The sequence below is a fragment of the Daphnia carinata genome, chromosome 1 (assembly GCF_022539665.2).
Source record: "Daphnia carinata strain CSIRO-1 chromosome 1, CSIRO_AGI_Dcar_HiC_V3, whole genome shotgun sequence".
NCBI lineage: Eukaryota > Metazoa > Arthropoda > Branchiopoda > Diplostraca > Daphniidae > Daphnia > Daphnia carinata.
Window position 1 is genome coordinate 8,267,875 of NC_081331.1, and position 14,278 is coordinate 8,282,152.

General features: G+C 41.7%; 3 protein-coding genes across 3 annotated transcripts; 1 reads left to right on the top strand and 2 right to left on the bottom strand.

Annotated features, from left to right (window-relative positions):
- Positions 1-346: 346 nt before the first annotated feature.
- Positions 347-1,735, bottom strand: LOC130702709 (uncharacterized). Its single transcript, XM_057524324.1, has one exon. It carries the CDS (start codon positions 1,733-1,735, stop codon positions 347-349), a length of 1,389 nt encoding a protein of 462 aa, XP_057380307.1.
- Positions 1,736-6,382: 4,647 nt separating this feature from the next.
- Positions 6,383-10,313, top strand: LOC130702722 (MFS-type transporter SLC18B1-like). The gene is made up of 11 exons (XM_057524335.2): positions 6,383-6,914; positions 6,987-7,023; positions 7,096-7,194; positions 7,258-7,442; positions 7,518-7,561; positions 7,635-7,645; positions 7,705-7,952; positions 8,046-8,233; positions 9,219-9,314; positions 9,398-9,472; positions 9,535-10,313. Exons 1-11 carry the CDS (start codon positions 6,429-6,431, stop codon positions 9,827-9,829), a joined length of 1,764 nt encoding a protein of 587 aa, XP_057380318.1. The 5' UTR covers positions 6,383-6,428; the 3' UTR covers positions 9,830-10,313.
- Positions 10,314-10,973: 660 nt separating this feature from the next.
- LOC130702723 (eukaryotic translation initiation factor 2A-like) lies at positions 10,974-13,918 on the bottom strand. The gene is made up of 12 exons (XM_057524336.2): positions 13,782-13,918; positions 13,574-13,715; positions 13,271-13,389; positions 13,087-13,186; positions 12,805-12,983; positions 12,471-12,710; positions 12,235-12,405; positions 11,983-12,157; positions 11,755-11,918; positions 11,558-11,662; positions 11,299-11,492; positions 10,974-11,199 (listed from the first exon to the last, which is right to left on the bottom strand). The coding sequence occupies exons 1-12, from the start codon at positions 13,816-13,818 to the stop codon at positions 11,065-11,067; spliced, it is 1,761 nt and encodes a 586-aa protein (XP_057380319.1). The 5' UTR covers positions 13,819-13,918; the 3' UTR covers positions 10,974-11,064.
- Between the last annotated feature and the right edge of the window lie 360 nt (positions 13,919-14,278).

Consider the following 14,278-nt stretch of genomic DNA (forward strand, 5'->3'; position numbering starts at 1 on the left):
GATCCAATATTGACCTCGCGCTTCGTGGTGAAGCTGTTCGGCCGACAAATGCGCTCGAACACGGTGCATCTGGAAGAGGATCGGCTGGGTGAAACGTTCAAGACGTGGAAGGATGATGGGTTGGCGAAGATCAAGTGGCACTGGCGCCTTGTCGATCCGACCGCCCACGCACATTATACCACGGCGATCCAGATATGGCGATAGCTTGATGAGGCTGGAACTCGATTCAATTGTGCGGCCGGTCCATAAATCGTCCATTTCATTATGATAAACGTTCCGCTGTGTGTGTGGAAATAGTGCGTTGCAGGCTAGGCTGATTTCTTATTCCGAGAGGCAATCCAACTTCCTATGTTCGCGCGTTTGCGATAAATCGGAGCATGTAAGCGACGATACGGATGACGATGTGAACTCGCGATTTTCTTGCAATAAGCTGATCAATCTCGTTGTCTGGTAATTGGACCTGACCGACCCATGTTGCCTCGCGAACTTCTGGATCATCCGCTTCCAATGGCGGTAGAGATGGAAGGCAAGGCCAGTTGGTTAACACTTTTAGAAACTTCGGGCCAGAAAACCAACGGTGTCGGATGTCGAATTCAGCGGCGGTGAGACCCCTACTTGCATCATCAGCTGGGTTGATGAAGCTTGGGACATAATTCCATTCAGTTGAAGAAGAGGACTCGAGGATCTCCCCAATGCGGTTACCAACGTAAACATTGATGCGACAAGAACGAGACTTGATCCAACTCAGGACGGTGCTCGAGTCAGACCAATAGATGGTTTTACGAAAAATGATGTCGTGTTCTTCTTTCGCCTGAACAGCCAGGCGAGCAGCTAAGACGACAGCATTTAGCTCAAGACGCGGGATGGTCATAAACTTCAACGGTGCTAGCCGTGATTTTGAAAGAAGAATGCTGATATCTGCCGTACCATTAGGGTGGACGAAGCGGGCGTAGCAAACGGCTCCGAAACCCATCTCTGATGCGTCACCAAAAACGTGAAGTTCTATTGTCGAAGCATCCTTTCCTGTCGGTGAAATACAGCGATCTAAGACAAGACCGTTGAGCAGTGGAAGAGAATTCGCCCAGTGGATCCAACGGTCGATTAGATTTTGGTCCAATTCGAAATCCCAATCGAATTTTGGGCGCCAGATATCCTGTATCAGAAATTTCGCTTGGAACAATATGGGTGACAGGAAACCAAGTGGATCGAAGATGCTGGAAATGGCCTTCATAATGTCACGCTTGGTTCGGCCATCGGTAAGTACGGAAGCACCTAGGATGAAGGCATCACGGCTGAAAATCCACACTAAACCGAGCGTCCTTTCAATCGGCTTGGCATCAAGATCCATATTGACGACTGCACCCTCTAGCCGTTGTCCAGGTAGTGATTGGCGGACGGCGTTGTTTGACATCGCCCATTGAGTGAGCGGAAATCCACCGGCTTTCAACGTTTCGGTCAAACGGTGAGCGGTAGATAGGGCCTCTGCTGCCGTCGAAAAGGATGCCAACCAGTTGTCGACATAGAAGTGTTTCGTGATTTGTTTGAGAAGATGGTCGTCACCGTAGTCTTTCACCGCCTGTTGTAGCGCGTTCGAGCACACTGATGGGGAAGAGGCGGCGCCAAAAAAATGGACATCCATCTGGTAGACGTCTGGTGGTTGTGATGAACCAGGTTCATACCAGAGAAAGCGGAAAGCCTGCCCGTCGATAGACCACACCCTGACCTGGTGGAACATTTTTCCACGTCAGCAACGATTGGTACAACGTACTGTCGGAAGCGGAGAAGTATCCCAATAAGATTCGTAAGGAGATCGGGACCTCGGAGATGAACGTCATTTAGGCATATCCCACGGCACTTGGCGGCTAAATCGAATACAACACGACATTTTCCAGGCTTGTTCGGATTGAACGCCGGATGATGCGGGTTGTACCATGTCCGCCCTGATGAACCAGCGTCAATTTCTTCTTTGGATAGTTTTCGAGCATGTTTAAAATTTAAGTGTCGATAACTCCTTTGTAAATTTCGGCCAATTTTTTATCCTTGTAAAATTTCCTTTCGAAACAAGCGAGGCGGCGTTGCGCTGCAAGGAAGTTGTTGGGTAAAGCCGGATCGTCCAGCTTCCACAGTAGGCAGTAGACAGTAGGCCTGATTCATAGCGTTCGCCGTTATGTTTTGTTGTTTCCTTCAAGATTTTCCACACCCTTTCATCTTCCATGCTGACCGGTTCGGCGACGTTTGGTTTCGTTCCAAAGGTGTCGAGTTCAATGAATTGTTGTATGAATGTGTCACATCGGTCGTCGACTAGGATTCCATGAAGTTCCCTTTACCGTTACCGGAACGCGCCGTTGTTCCAGCAATACACCATCCAAAAGCAGTGAGGTAAGCACAGGGGGCTCGTTGGTGATACGGAACTTTTCGGATTTCGAATATCTCGTTCGCTGCCGGATGATCTTGACCGATCAGAATGGCGACGTCTTGGTCGAGCACAGAGTGTATGGGCACATGAGCGAGGTGCGGCCATTTCTCTGCGAGGTTGGTCAGATCGATCGACCTTCTGTTTAACTGAAAGGTGTCCATAACGTGCGCGCCCACAACGTTAAAAGAGTAGAGGCCATCCAACGAAGCGATGTCAAACTCGACTATTTTGTGATCCGTCGGTCGACCTATTCCGTCGACTGGTGTTGTCACAAGTCTTTCAACGCGACCTTCCAACCCGAGGAGTTCCGCAATTCGTTTCTTTATAACGGAGATCTCGCTGCCACCGTCGAGGAGCGCAAATAGCCGAACTTCCTTTCCGTTAGCTCGGACAAATACTGGGACGATCAGCAACAAAATTCGTCTAGTCGATCCCATGGCAACTGATCCGGAAAATCCGGCTTCCTTTGGTTTATCCCACTTCGGGAACATTCTGGGAGCTCCATGTAGCAGCGGATGATGAACCCCGTCACAATTAGCCTGGCTGCATTTTTCGTTGCATCGACATTCTCGGCTGAGGTGATCTCGGCCTAAGCAACGGAACAGGCATTGCATTCCTTTGCAATGGCAGCTCTCTTCTCGACCGGGACTGCCTTGAACTGCCTACAGTCCTTCAGGTGATGATAATGTATGGATTTGGATCCTGGACATTTTTCTGGTCCGATCGTTTTTTCTGGTGACTCTCGATCGATCCGGCTCTGATTGAATGCTCAGCCATGGCGATTCCATCGAGCCATTTGTCCAGGTCTTCTACCGTAGATAACTGGGGTTGCATAGACCAGCTTTTTTCTCCCCGTCGACTTCTTAATGCAGGGTGTAGTTTGGAGACAAGTTGTGAAAGAGTAGCGTTGCTGTGGAGTTCCATGCCGTATCCACCAAGTCTCAACGTGGCCACAACGAAATGAAAGTCGGCCGAAAAGGCACGCAGGGCTTTGTAATCATTGTCCCTGAACGATTGCAATTTTAGTAGAGATGATGTTCAAGCTTGCGAAACGATCTGAGGGTTCCCGTAGCGTTTGTGGAGTTCACTTAGAGCGCGTCGGTAAAACCATGGCGTCTGGCGTGTAAACCCGCGATGAATCGAGAGATACTTGCGGAGGAGCTAGTGGAATTGGGGGCCCGGTAAGTATAAGGGTGGAGCCATTACATTGCTCGGGAACGGGAGCGAAGTTGGTTGTGGCGTGCCACCATTTTCCAATGAAGATGGAATGAAAGTGTTTTCCAAAGAAGATTGGAAATGAATGGCGTTAATCTTCATGCGTTCGTTGGGGGTTGATTTGTGGTGTACTCGTTGCATGAGTTGATACAGATGGGAGCATACCAGCTCCTATAGTAGGCATCGTAGTAGAAGGGTAGGTGAAACTGCCCGTCGTCGGCAATGAGGCTCTTTGATTGGACGGGATGGAAGCAGGCTTGCTTGGAGTGAGGACACTGATAGCTCTAGCTGCAAGCCCACGGACTTGATTGAGAACTCCGCCGGCGACAGAAGTCATAGCGATCGTGGAATGATCGGGGTTTGACGGCGTGAAGAGTCTAGTAGGCGTTAAAGACTTCGGAATACTGGAGCCGATTGAAGGTGTCATCATCGTTTGCGTAGGGACGGCACTTTGAGTAGCTGGTAAGCCGATTGCGGTAGACCTAACGGTCGACGTTTGGCTATGTGGATATGCCGACCAAATTGAAGAAGGAGCGGTGACCTCAGAAGATACGCTCGTGATGGGTAGCATCGGTGTCTGTTCGGGCGGATCCTGTTCTCCGTCAGTCTGTTCGTTCAATTGCCTTTTCAAGATGGCGCCGGAAAGCCGTTGAAGCTCAGTTTGGTCGCGGAGTTCTCGTTGTTGTCGATTAGCAGCGACTTGTCGTTGGTGGTCTTCAACTTGCCTTAAAGTGACATCTTCAGCGGCCCTACGAACCACTTCGTCTTGGGCGCTTTGAAGTATGAATTCAGCTTCCTTCTGCGGTCATTCGGCTTCTTGTATTTTTGCGCGAGCGGATGACACGCTGGAATGGTGTGAGGACGATACTGAAGCGGACGATCGGGCTGGAAGCCTAGCCAAATAATCGTCGCACGTAGTCAACAGAGCTTGATGTTCGCACACTACCGCTTGCAGCCAAAGTTGTTCGCCAGCGATGGCCTCAGACGAAGCATCTGGGGCGAAAAACTGTAGAAAACGGTCGTGGCGCTCCTCCAATTCATCGTAATCACGAATATACGTGGCTCGTAAAGCGCGGACGGTGTCGCGATCTTCTCCAACTCGAACGGCCGTCATCTACTTCTTTCCTGATCGGGTGTGGGTTGATTTTCCGGTAGTGCGGAATCTTTTGAGGCGTGCTGGATCGGTGGCAGTTTCCCAATCGAAATTTGCTTCATCATCTTCATCGATGGCGGGAAGATGAAGAAGGGATTGGGCGATGACGGTGTACAGTAAGGAAACAGAGTGATGAATAACGACGAGATGAACTACGAACTGGACAAACAGTGTTTCGAACGTGGACGATGGAATGATGAGTCTGCCACGCGGGTCAGACCTGTAGTCAAAGGCTCTGCTTAAAAAACCCACGATTTTTCAATTCTAACATGGTAAAGAGCGCATGTTACTTACTTCCATCAAAGTGTTCTAACAGCAACGTCGAATTTAAAATCGGTACGCAAAAAACGAACAAGAAAACTTTTGGTTTAAGACGTGGTCACTGAATGGACCTCGGCGTTGGCAATGGTTGCTAGTGTATAGTCGTACTTTAAGGCGTATGTACAAGACTCTCTTATCACCTCCCATTTATTGTTCAAATTGGAATTTACATGAATGGAGCGGGGAACTCTTTTCTCGGCCTAAGAAACGTTGCGGCCTTTCAACGAAGTAACAACTGGCCTATCATCCCATTATAACTCGTTGATTTCGGAAATTATTCCTTCCAGTCGATTGGTAAAGAATTTTTTGAATCGGTGAAGGCAACAGCTTGATTGTATCGTACAAAGCGGAACGGAAATAGTGTCAGCGTGATGCACACTCACTTCAGTATACAAGCAATACGAGTCAATATTGAAGTTTATTAGTACAGTTTGTGGCAATGTCTAATCATCGCAATTTTTCTTTCCATTGAGAAGCACACCCTCCGTTGTTCCAACAATGTTTTGGATAAATCTGAGAATCGGACAAAGACTCGTTTTACGTTTGGATTTTACGCCATCACGCACCTTAAAGAAAGATTATTGATGAACCTTAAAGGAAGATTATTTCTGATTTTTAATGTCTGACACTCGCTTATTGATGAAAAATAATGGAATAAAGTGTAATTGAAGATATAGTGGACAATGACGGTTTTGGCATCGTAATTGAGATCTATGGGTTGAAAAACTGAAATAGTGAAATCGAGATCGCCGAACAAAAATTGTAATTAAAATCCATGTTTGGCTACGGCTCGTAACACTAATTTTTATTATTTGATCCTACTAAATAACTATTTTTTTCTCCCGTAGCCTAGCGGGCCTACAGAATTTAAAATTGACAGTCAATAGTTCCAACATTGCCGTACCCCGAACATATTTTAATTAATAAAAACGAAACTAGTTGAAGAATATTAGACTTGTATATTAATGGTTCTAATTTTATAATCGGCAAAAGTGCTAAATGCATGAGTTTGGTAGTTAATTTCATTAATAGTTTTTCAGCCGCCATTTCTTTAAATGTTAGCATATCGTATCAGTTCGCACCGAAGAAAAGCACCGAATTGATCTGTTTCACGGGGGCCGAACCAGATCGGCCATTGCTGGAATAGAACGGATCGGTTTACCCGAATGCGATCGATCTCTACTATGCCTCTAGTCCAAATTTTTTATTCAGCAAAACATGAAGTGGCAACACTGTTCAAAGTAATTTCAATCTAAAATCGTATGAATAACGTGATATTATATTCTAAACGCCTCTTTCAAAAATAATCTCCTCCTTCCGCAAATGGCGTGCTCAGAATCAAGTGTTGAGTATTTACACGAGCTTTTCTCCACATCAAATATTTTGCCAGAAGATCCAGCTTTAGTTCTATTTGAAAATAACCATGGAAGAACTAGCCCTAACCACTGGACAACAATGAGTGACACATTGATAGTCTCGCCAGCAGCGGGTCGAACTGTTTTGGACGTTATTGTTTGCAGTGGTATTGACGCTCCGAAATATGCTATTTCTGATTGCCAAACCTTGGCGATGAAGAGTGGAACAGGAATCAGATCCCAATCAGTATCAAATCTAACTGACAAGAAACTTTGCCACTCTGATGAAGAAATTTTACAATTAAAAAACAAATTCCTGCTTCTTGCTGAATTAAGAAACAGGAGATTTTTCCGGCTGCTGGAGGAAAACCAAAAATGGACACTTGCTCTTGTATGTGCTGTCTATTTCTTCTGTTACTCTGCAATATCTATGCTTTCACCGTTCTTCCTAAAGGTAAGTTAGACTGATACTCTTACTGAAAAGTTAAAAGTACTATTTTGCTGTACTGTTTTGACCCCATTCAAGATAGCAGTTTTGCATAACATTTCCACAAGCACATATGGTATAAAACCCACCTTTAATTTTATAGCTGATTGTTGTGAAACCAGGCTTGGGTTTTGGGTTTTGTATTTAGGTTTGATTTTCAGTATTCATCCTGCTGTAGTGTTCTGTACATCCCCTTTTATTGGTCATATCACACCTTCCCTTGGACCAAAATTTACCTTTATTTCAGGTATCTGTGTGGAGAAGCAATACTAAGCAGTAACATAGAGTTAAAATACAAAACAAATAACAGGTGTCTTCCTCTGTGGAAGTTGCAATGTGCTGTTTGGAACACTTGAATATGTCCAGGACGACACCCAGTTTACTGTACTCTGTTTTATTATAAGAGGATTGGGAGCTGTTGGAGCCGCAGCATTCTCGACAGCTGGAGCCACCTACGTTGCAAACATGTTCCCCGATAAAGTCAGCGTAATTATGGTACGGGGTGGAATTGTCTCATCTAAGCAGTTGTGTCCCAGCACCTTATAAATTCTTTATGAAAACTTGTAATAGGGTACATTGGAAACGTGTATTGGCTTGGGATTTTCGATTGGACCGTGCGTTCATCTGTTTAATATCCTATATTTAAATCTTTTTTGTCCAAATTTCATTAAAATTTTTTTTTTTTAGACTAATCGGAGGTAAGGTTTGACAGCTTTGGTTTGTTGAAAAACCTATTGGAATTCATATGTTCTTTAAGGAGCCCTATTCACGTTAGGAGGCTTTCAGCTTCCATTCTACGTTATGGGTTCGGTAATGCTTCTGACGTTACCATTTACTTTTCATATCCTACCAAAAATGGGACATATTAATAACAATGGACATCACGGAACAAAATTGTTAACAATTTTCAAAATACCTGCTGCCTCGATTGTTTGTTTAGTAATTGTTGTATCGTCAAGCGCTTGGAGTGTTTTGGAGCCAACTTTGGTTATCCATATGGAGCAGGTGACAACGTATAGTTTCTGTTTGGCCTACGTTTGTTAGAGCAACCTGAATGATCTGGCAACTAACTGTACAGCTTCTTCGCTTGAATTTCAGCTTGCTCCTATGCGACTTGGACTTCTATTTCTTGTCACGTCATTCAGTTATGCCATTTTTAGTCCGTTTTGGGGCTGGCTAGTTGGCAAATATGACCACGAAAATTTAATGATGATAGTGGGTTTGTCGGCTACTGCAATTAGTTTGCTATTACTGGGACCTTCTCCTGTTTTACCGGAACTTCCTAAGTAATTTCTTCTCGCAATAATAGAATATTTTCACCCAATTTTTTTCCCATCAATCCATCGAAAATCAACTAATGGTAACGTGCCCACACAAAGTCAAAATTTTTTTTGTGCAGTGCAGTGCAATGTTTCGCTGTCTGATTAATCCTTTCATTTTTTTTAAGCCCATTTAGCATTCTGTTAATCCAATCTTTATAGAATAAAAATTTCGAATAAGAATAGAGAACCAGATATTTAATTCTTTATTCGCTGAATAAATTTGGTGTCAGCCTATTCATTATCTATTATCAAAACTAATAAGTTTTGAGCTCTGGCTTTTTTCTTATTCGATAAGCCAATCTCGAATAAATGTTGAATACGATTGTGAATATCTTACGCTCTGAGTGGGTTACACCGCATTTGAAAGGTAAACTAGAACAGACTAACGGCATTTTTCGTATGCAAATGGCACCTTTTTTTGTCCTTTTTAGTTCTACTCCATTCGTTTTCAAAAATTAATGAAGTTGAGTATTTTACTTTATGGAAACATTGGCTTGCTATTAGTAATGGCTTTCTTAATAACTTTTTTTATCGAATCCGCGTTTCGTTACAAAAAAGTTTTAGCGTTTATACCTCTGATAAACATAACCGAAGTCTTTCGTTCATTTGCAAGTAAGAACTTTGTTTCGAAAACCGACAATATCTGGTGTTCACATCATTCCCACCCTTGCAGCTTAGCAAAAGTAATAGAAGAGATGAAGAGAACCTCGAGAGATAGAGCAGTGTGCGTAAACAACTGGAAACTTCTCCTTTTTAGCTTCTTACACATTGGGAAAACCGAATATAGGACTGTATGCAGATGTAGCTGACCATAAATGCATTGCAAAAAAAAAAAAAAATTAATACTCCTTGAGATAGCACGAGCACAAGTTCATTGACGATGGATTGATTCTTGTATATTGATATCTATTTAACGAATTCTTTTTTTTTATTGGTTGCATATTTTAAGGTTATTATGGCTTGACATCTTATCCCTTTTTCTGATCGGTGTATTTGTAGCCATGGCATACGTGCCAACTTACCAGGCTTTGCTCGGATATGCCATGTAATTAAAGCTTATGGTTGAGGTTTATTTTTAACAATCATTATAAATGATTTTTCATGGTTTGTTTTGTTTTGTTTTTCCAGACAAGTAGGCTGCAACACGGAACTGAGTACGTATAGTGCCATTGCTGGTTTATGGGCATCCATGTATTCCTTGGGGTAAGAAATTAATGTCCCAACTACTTTGCATTTCTGAACTTTTTTTGTGATCATTTGGAAAGAGAGGTCTTAGGTCCATGCGTCGGCAGTATAATAGTTGACGTGTATGATTTTCCCATGGCTATGACAACTTTTGGATTACTCAATTTGGCGGTAGCACTATTATTGCTGTGCAATCAGGTGTGCGCGGCCATTTGGTCGAAACAAAATGTGTCCAATATGCAACTTCTGTTATCCAATAACGATACTCCCAACATCTCGCAAGTTGGACCTGCGGACCCCGCTATCGCCATTGATGAAGAAGAAAAGCTAATTTTCCGGAAAGATACAAGTCAGACATACGGCACAGCATGCTAATGTAAAAAGCGTTTCTTCCTTAAGAAATCTTTGTCGGAAAAACCTCTAAGTCTGCGTGACTAAGAAAGCGTAACCAATATTCTGCATTGGTTGAATAGCGCAGTCCCTTTCATATAGTTGATTTTTATTCTGTCCCGTGAGTCCCGAATCGCAATCTTCTTTTGTTTGAAGCAAAACGATTTTTTTAGATACAACCAAACATCTGATGCAATACACAGTAGACGAACAACTCAAAGAACAACAATTGTGAGAACATCGGGTACTGTACCTTTAACGGGTAACATCATAGAAGAAGGGGAAAAGCTAGCGGGTTAATGAATCGCTATGATGACGAACCCAAGGGCTAAATCGATGGGCAGCAACTAAAAAACTTTAAATTATTCCGGTTGCGCTAACAAAAAGAAATGGTAGTACCCCAAACGAATCGAAACAACAATTTGAAATGATTTTTGAATGAAATTTGTAGACCAGTTGATGGGCCGCATCCTCTTGAAAAGCTACCGCAAAACCTTTAAATAAAATGTTATCAACTTAATGATTAAAAACTTAATGTTGTTTCAAATGTAAATAAAGATTTATGAATGCAATAAAATACAAATTTTTAAAAATTTGCTGTATAGAACATACTTTTTTTTTACGCATACCAAAATTCATTTGCTACATACAAACTTGTAACTTATCTAACTCAATGTGTAAAGGAGACCGTGCGTAGTACTTTCGCGTCCGCGTTCTAAATGGTGGATAAGTTGAATTCGGATTAAATGCTACACGTCGCTGTGACTAAACCAAAATCCTCTCCTCTTCCAGAATAGTATTAAATTGATGGCCCGTACGTGACCTTCATTAATAATTCTCGGGAGCAAATTTTAGTTTTTGGCTTAGTTAGGGGCATGCAAACCCCATATTAGTCATATTTATTTTTGCCTTCTGTGTTCAAGACACACTCCCATATAACGCCGGTGCATTTACTTTTTTTTTCATTGCAAGCTGTACTGGATTATGACGAATGCCACATTTGTCGCCACTGATTGTCACTATTCTTCTATAGTTGGTGAAAAGTAATGTCGACGTGAATCGACAGAACAAAGCTACGCAGTAGTATACGAGAAAACAAAAACCAAGAATTTCAGATGTTTTTTTTAAATTAATTTTATTATCAATTTCTTCATTTCACAGACAAAGATTTGCAATGATAAAATTTAGGCGAGTTTCATCGCAACGCCGTCAATGAAACCTTACTTCTTCTTCAAAGATAATTCCATGAATTCCTTCAAGAAATCGTTTTCTTTCTTCATTTTATCCAGTTGATTCAATTCCAATTTTTTTCCAGCAGATTGCTGAGCTTTCAGTTGGGCAATCTGATCGAGCTTCTACAGGTTGAATTAGTTAAAGTGTTAAAGCCATCCGTTCGTACAAATAACTGAATTTTTTTCAAAAGCATTGCTTCGTATCAGTTCGATTTAAAATACCTTTTTAAGATCCCTCAATTTTTTGTCGACTGTCTCGTCTCCAGTGAGTTCTAGGTGGACACTTGAGTTAACTGTTATTTCTACGCCAGGGAGGTTTTCGGAAGGTAACTCTTTTGCTTTTTCTGCAGCTGCTGCTTTCTTCATCTTTCGTTCGTGGCGTACGTTTGGTTTTGTCTTATTCGGTGCTACTCCAACTAAATAAAAAAAAAAAAAAAATACTTAATTTGAAAAACAAAAGGTTGTGATAAGATATCCATACTAGGCTTCGCGGCCCTAGGGTTCGACGGAGGTTCTCTTTCTTCCAAAAATTTTAGAATAGCGCTTGTTCCTCGAGCACCAGGAGGACGGTAAAGTTCCTTCGAGACTAGAAGGAAAAAGACGATAAAGAAAAGTAAGCGTTCGAGAATATTGTGTAAACGCCAATATTAATAAAAAAGAACTCTAACTATAATAGACCTTGAGGTTGGGACGGTTTAATGCCCAAAACTTTTTTGTTTGAAATCTTAAATTCTTTCAGGTCACTATCTGGTACAGGCTGCCACATTGCTTCCCAAAGCTCATTGGGTGGCTCGATGTTGTGTTCAAATAGCAATCCACCGCTATAGTGCCAAATCTTAAAACTGTAGTACGAATATTCCATTGGTTTACTCAGATAACCGAAGCAGCATATTTGTGGAATATTACCCGTTGCTCACCCGAAGTCTTGGAGCAGTTGTAGAAGTCATAAAGTGTTGTCCATCTGGACTCCATTGCAAATGGGTTGTGTCAGGCGCATCCATGGGTGTTATAAGCTTAAACGACTCTACGTCCCAAATTTCTATCTTGCCCTGAAGATTGCCGAAACCACCAAGAAGAAGCAGTGCAGATAACTGGTTAAGGCGGCAACAAAACGTACACATTTTAAAATATTAAATAAATTATTCATAAAAAGGATATTGTTTCCTAAAGGGTTAAAAAAGCCTGAATTGCGTGGGCCAGTCCCAAAGTCAAACTTTGGCTCGCACTTCAAATCGAATAAGGTCGCTTTCGCTGGCATGAATCCGTAAATGACGCAAAACTCGTTGCCTTTCGGATTCCATTCAACCGAATATATCGGTCCGTCTTTGGCTAAAGATTAAGATTTGCATGTTCAAAAGATATGAAGTAGGACGATGCTTTTGTGCAATTGTTACATAGCTGGACCATTGCTGATGTGCCTTTTACATCAAGAAAGTGTAAGGTCTGTTTTCCGTAGTACGAGGCACCTGTAGAGTCGACATCGGTTGAAGTCATCAACAATACGCAATTGCCTGGTTTATTCCACTTCATGTCAACTCGATCGCCTTGAAAAAAACTCTTGGAAGCAATTAAGCCGCTTGCGTTGAGACTTGGATATTTGAACAACTTGGCAAATGAAGGCTGGCCTTTCGTCCCTGCAAATAAAGAAATTTAAAGGAATCATAATGAGACGCTTCCCAGTATGTAAAATAGTTTTTCAATTTTAAATTTGCCTTTGCCTTTACTCACCTTGAACGTAACAAAGGAAGAAATAAGGGGCACAGAGTGGTGACATTGAAAAGTCAGCAATTTTCATCGTTGACTCCGACCTCTGGTTGATGGAATCCATTTTGTCAACTTCATATACTTGAAGCTCAAGATTTAGATTGCGCGCTAAAAGTTTTTCATCCTTGCTCCAGGATGGCTCCCTTTGCCAACATTGGCGTCAATTCAGCAAATAACGGAAAAAAATGAAAGAAAAAATTAGTAAATGAGTAGCTCATTGGTTGATATAAACTTTTATCTGCTTACCATTTAGAATGATTTTTTTGAACATAGGATTTTACAGACTGCTTGGTCTTAAGATTCCAAATATTCAGGTTTGGCGTATTGACAGGAATATCCTTTGTAACTAAAACAAAACAGAATTTTTGAAGGCCAGTAAATTGAAAAATAAAATAAAATAGCACAAAGCAAATTAAAATGCTCAAGAAACCTTGATATGGCTCCCACGTCATAAGATAATTTCCCTTTGGAGAAAACTGTAATCCTGAAGTTTTAGGCTTTTCAAATTGAGCCAATAAGCTCCATGTTGAGGTTTCAACAACATTCACCCTATAAGTCATGAAAATATCTAATTATGAAAGTACTGTGTGAGGGACTCAAAATGTTCCTTGTAGATTTTTAAGAACAATATAAGAAATTTAATATGTGCTTGCTATATATATGCAATATAGGAAATTTAATATGTGAACCCTTCATGAAGAAACCCAGTGGTGCTAAAAATTTTTCGGCTTACATCACTCCATTAGCCCATGCTAGGTATTTTCCATCCATGCTCCACACTGCCAGCCTGCATGTTTTGCTGGATTCATGTTTAAAACCTTCAACAGGTTGAAATAGAGACCCATCAAATACTTGAACCCCATGAGTTCCTCGACCTAAAAGTTATGTTTTTAGTCGCAAACCTATTTACTGAACTTCCGAATTTTACATAATAAACTTACATGAAATAAAAGCGGTGGATTTGGAATTGCTCGTCATAGTGAAAACAAATGGAGACAAATTTGACCAAAGTACTTAAACACTGAAATGCCTCGTGTATTCGGTTTTTCACATTTGAGACAGATAAAAAATTCGTCTGCTACGGATACCTGCGAGTCCGTAAAATGCGGGAGATGGTGTGCTAAAAACGTGTGGCGCTTGAGGTGCTAAACTTCTTAAGTTGGAAGTTTTCCACATAAATAAAAAATAATTTTCACAAAAATAACTACGCTGTTCAAACGCAAACACCAGTTTTCAAATTACGTTAGTCAATGGTATAATTTACTGCAATAATTAACCATAACATTCTGGTAAAAAAAATTTTGCCCAGAGATACAAAAGACCATGAATGAAAACTTGCGGCTCACGGTTCCTGAAGGATACATTAATTTGGTCGTTAATAGGACTTACAGTGCTCTGTATACTTCATCGCTATGGTGAACGTTAGAGCTATTCTTTT

Coding starts and splice junctions, on each gene's coding strand:
- LOC130702709 (XM_057524324.1), bottom strand. CDS start 1,735: ATGTTCCACCAGGTCAGGGTGTGGTCTATCGACGGGCAGGCTTTCCGC.
- LOC130702722 (XM_057524335.2), top strand. CDS start 6,429: ATGGCGTGCTCAGAATCAAGTGTTGAGTATTTACACGAGCTTTTCTCC. Junction 7,443..7,517: donor ATAAAGTCAGCGTAATTATG/GTACGGGGTGGA, acceptor AACTTGTAATAG/GGTACATTGGAAACGTGTAT. Junction 9,315..9,397: donor GCTTTGCTCGGATATGCCAT/GTAATTAAAGCT, acceptor TTGTTTTTCCAG/ACAAGTAGGCTGCAACACGG.
- LOC130702723 (XM_057524336.2), bottom strand. CDS start 13,818: ATGACGAGCAATTCCAAATCCACCGCTTTTATTTCAT. Junction 13,187..13,270: donor GACGTGGGAGCCATATCAAG/GTTTCTTGAGCA, acceptor GTTTTGTTTTAG/TTACAAAGGATATTCCTGTC. Junction 12,984..13,086: donor CAAAAAAATCATTCTAAATG/GTAAGCAGATAA, acceptor ATGTTGGCAAAG/GGAGCCATCCTGGAGCAAGG.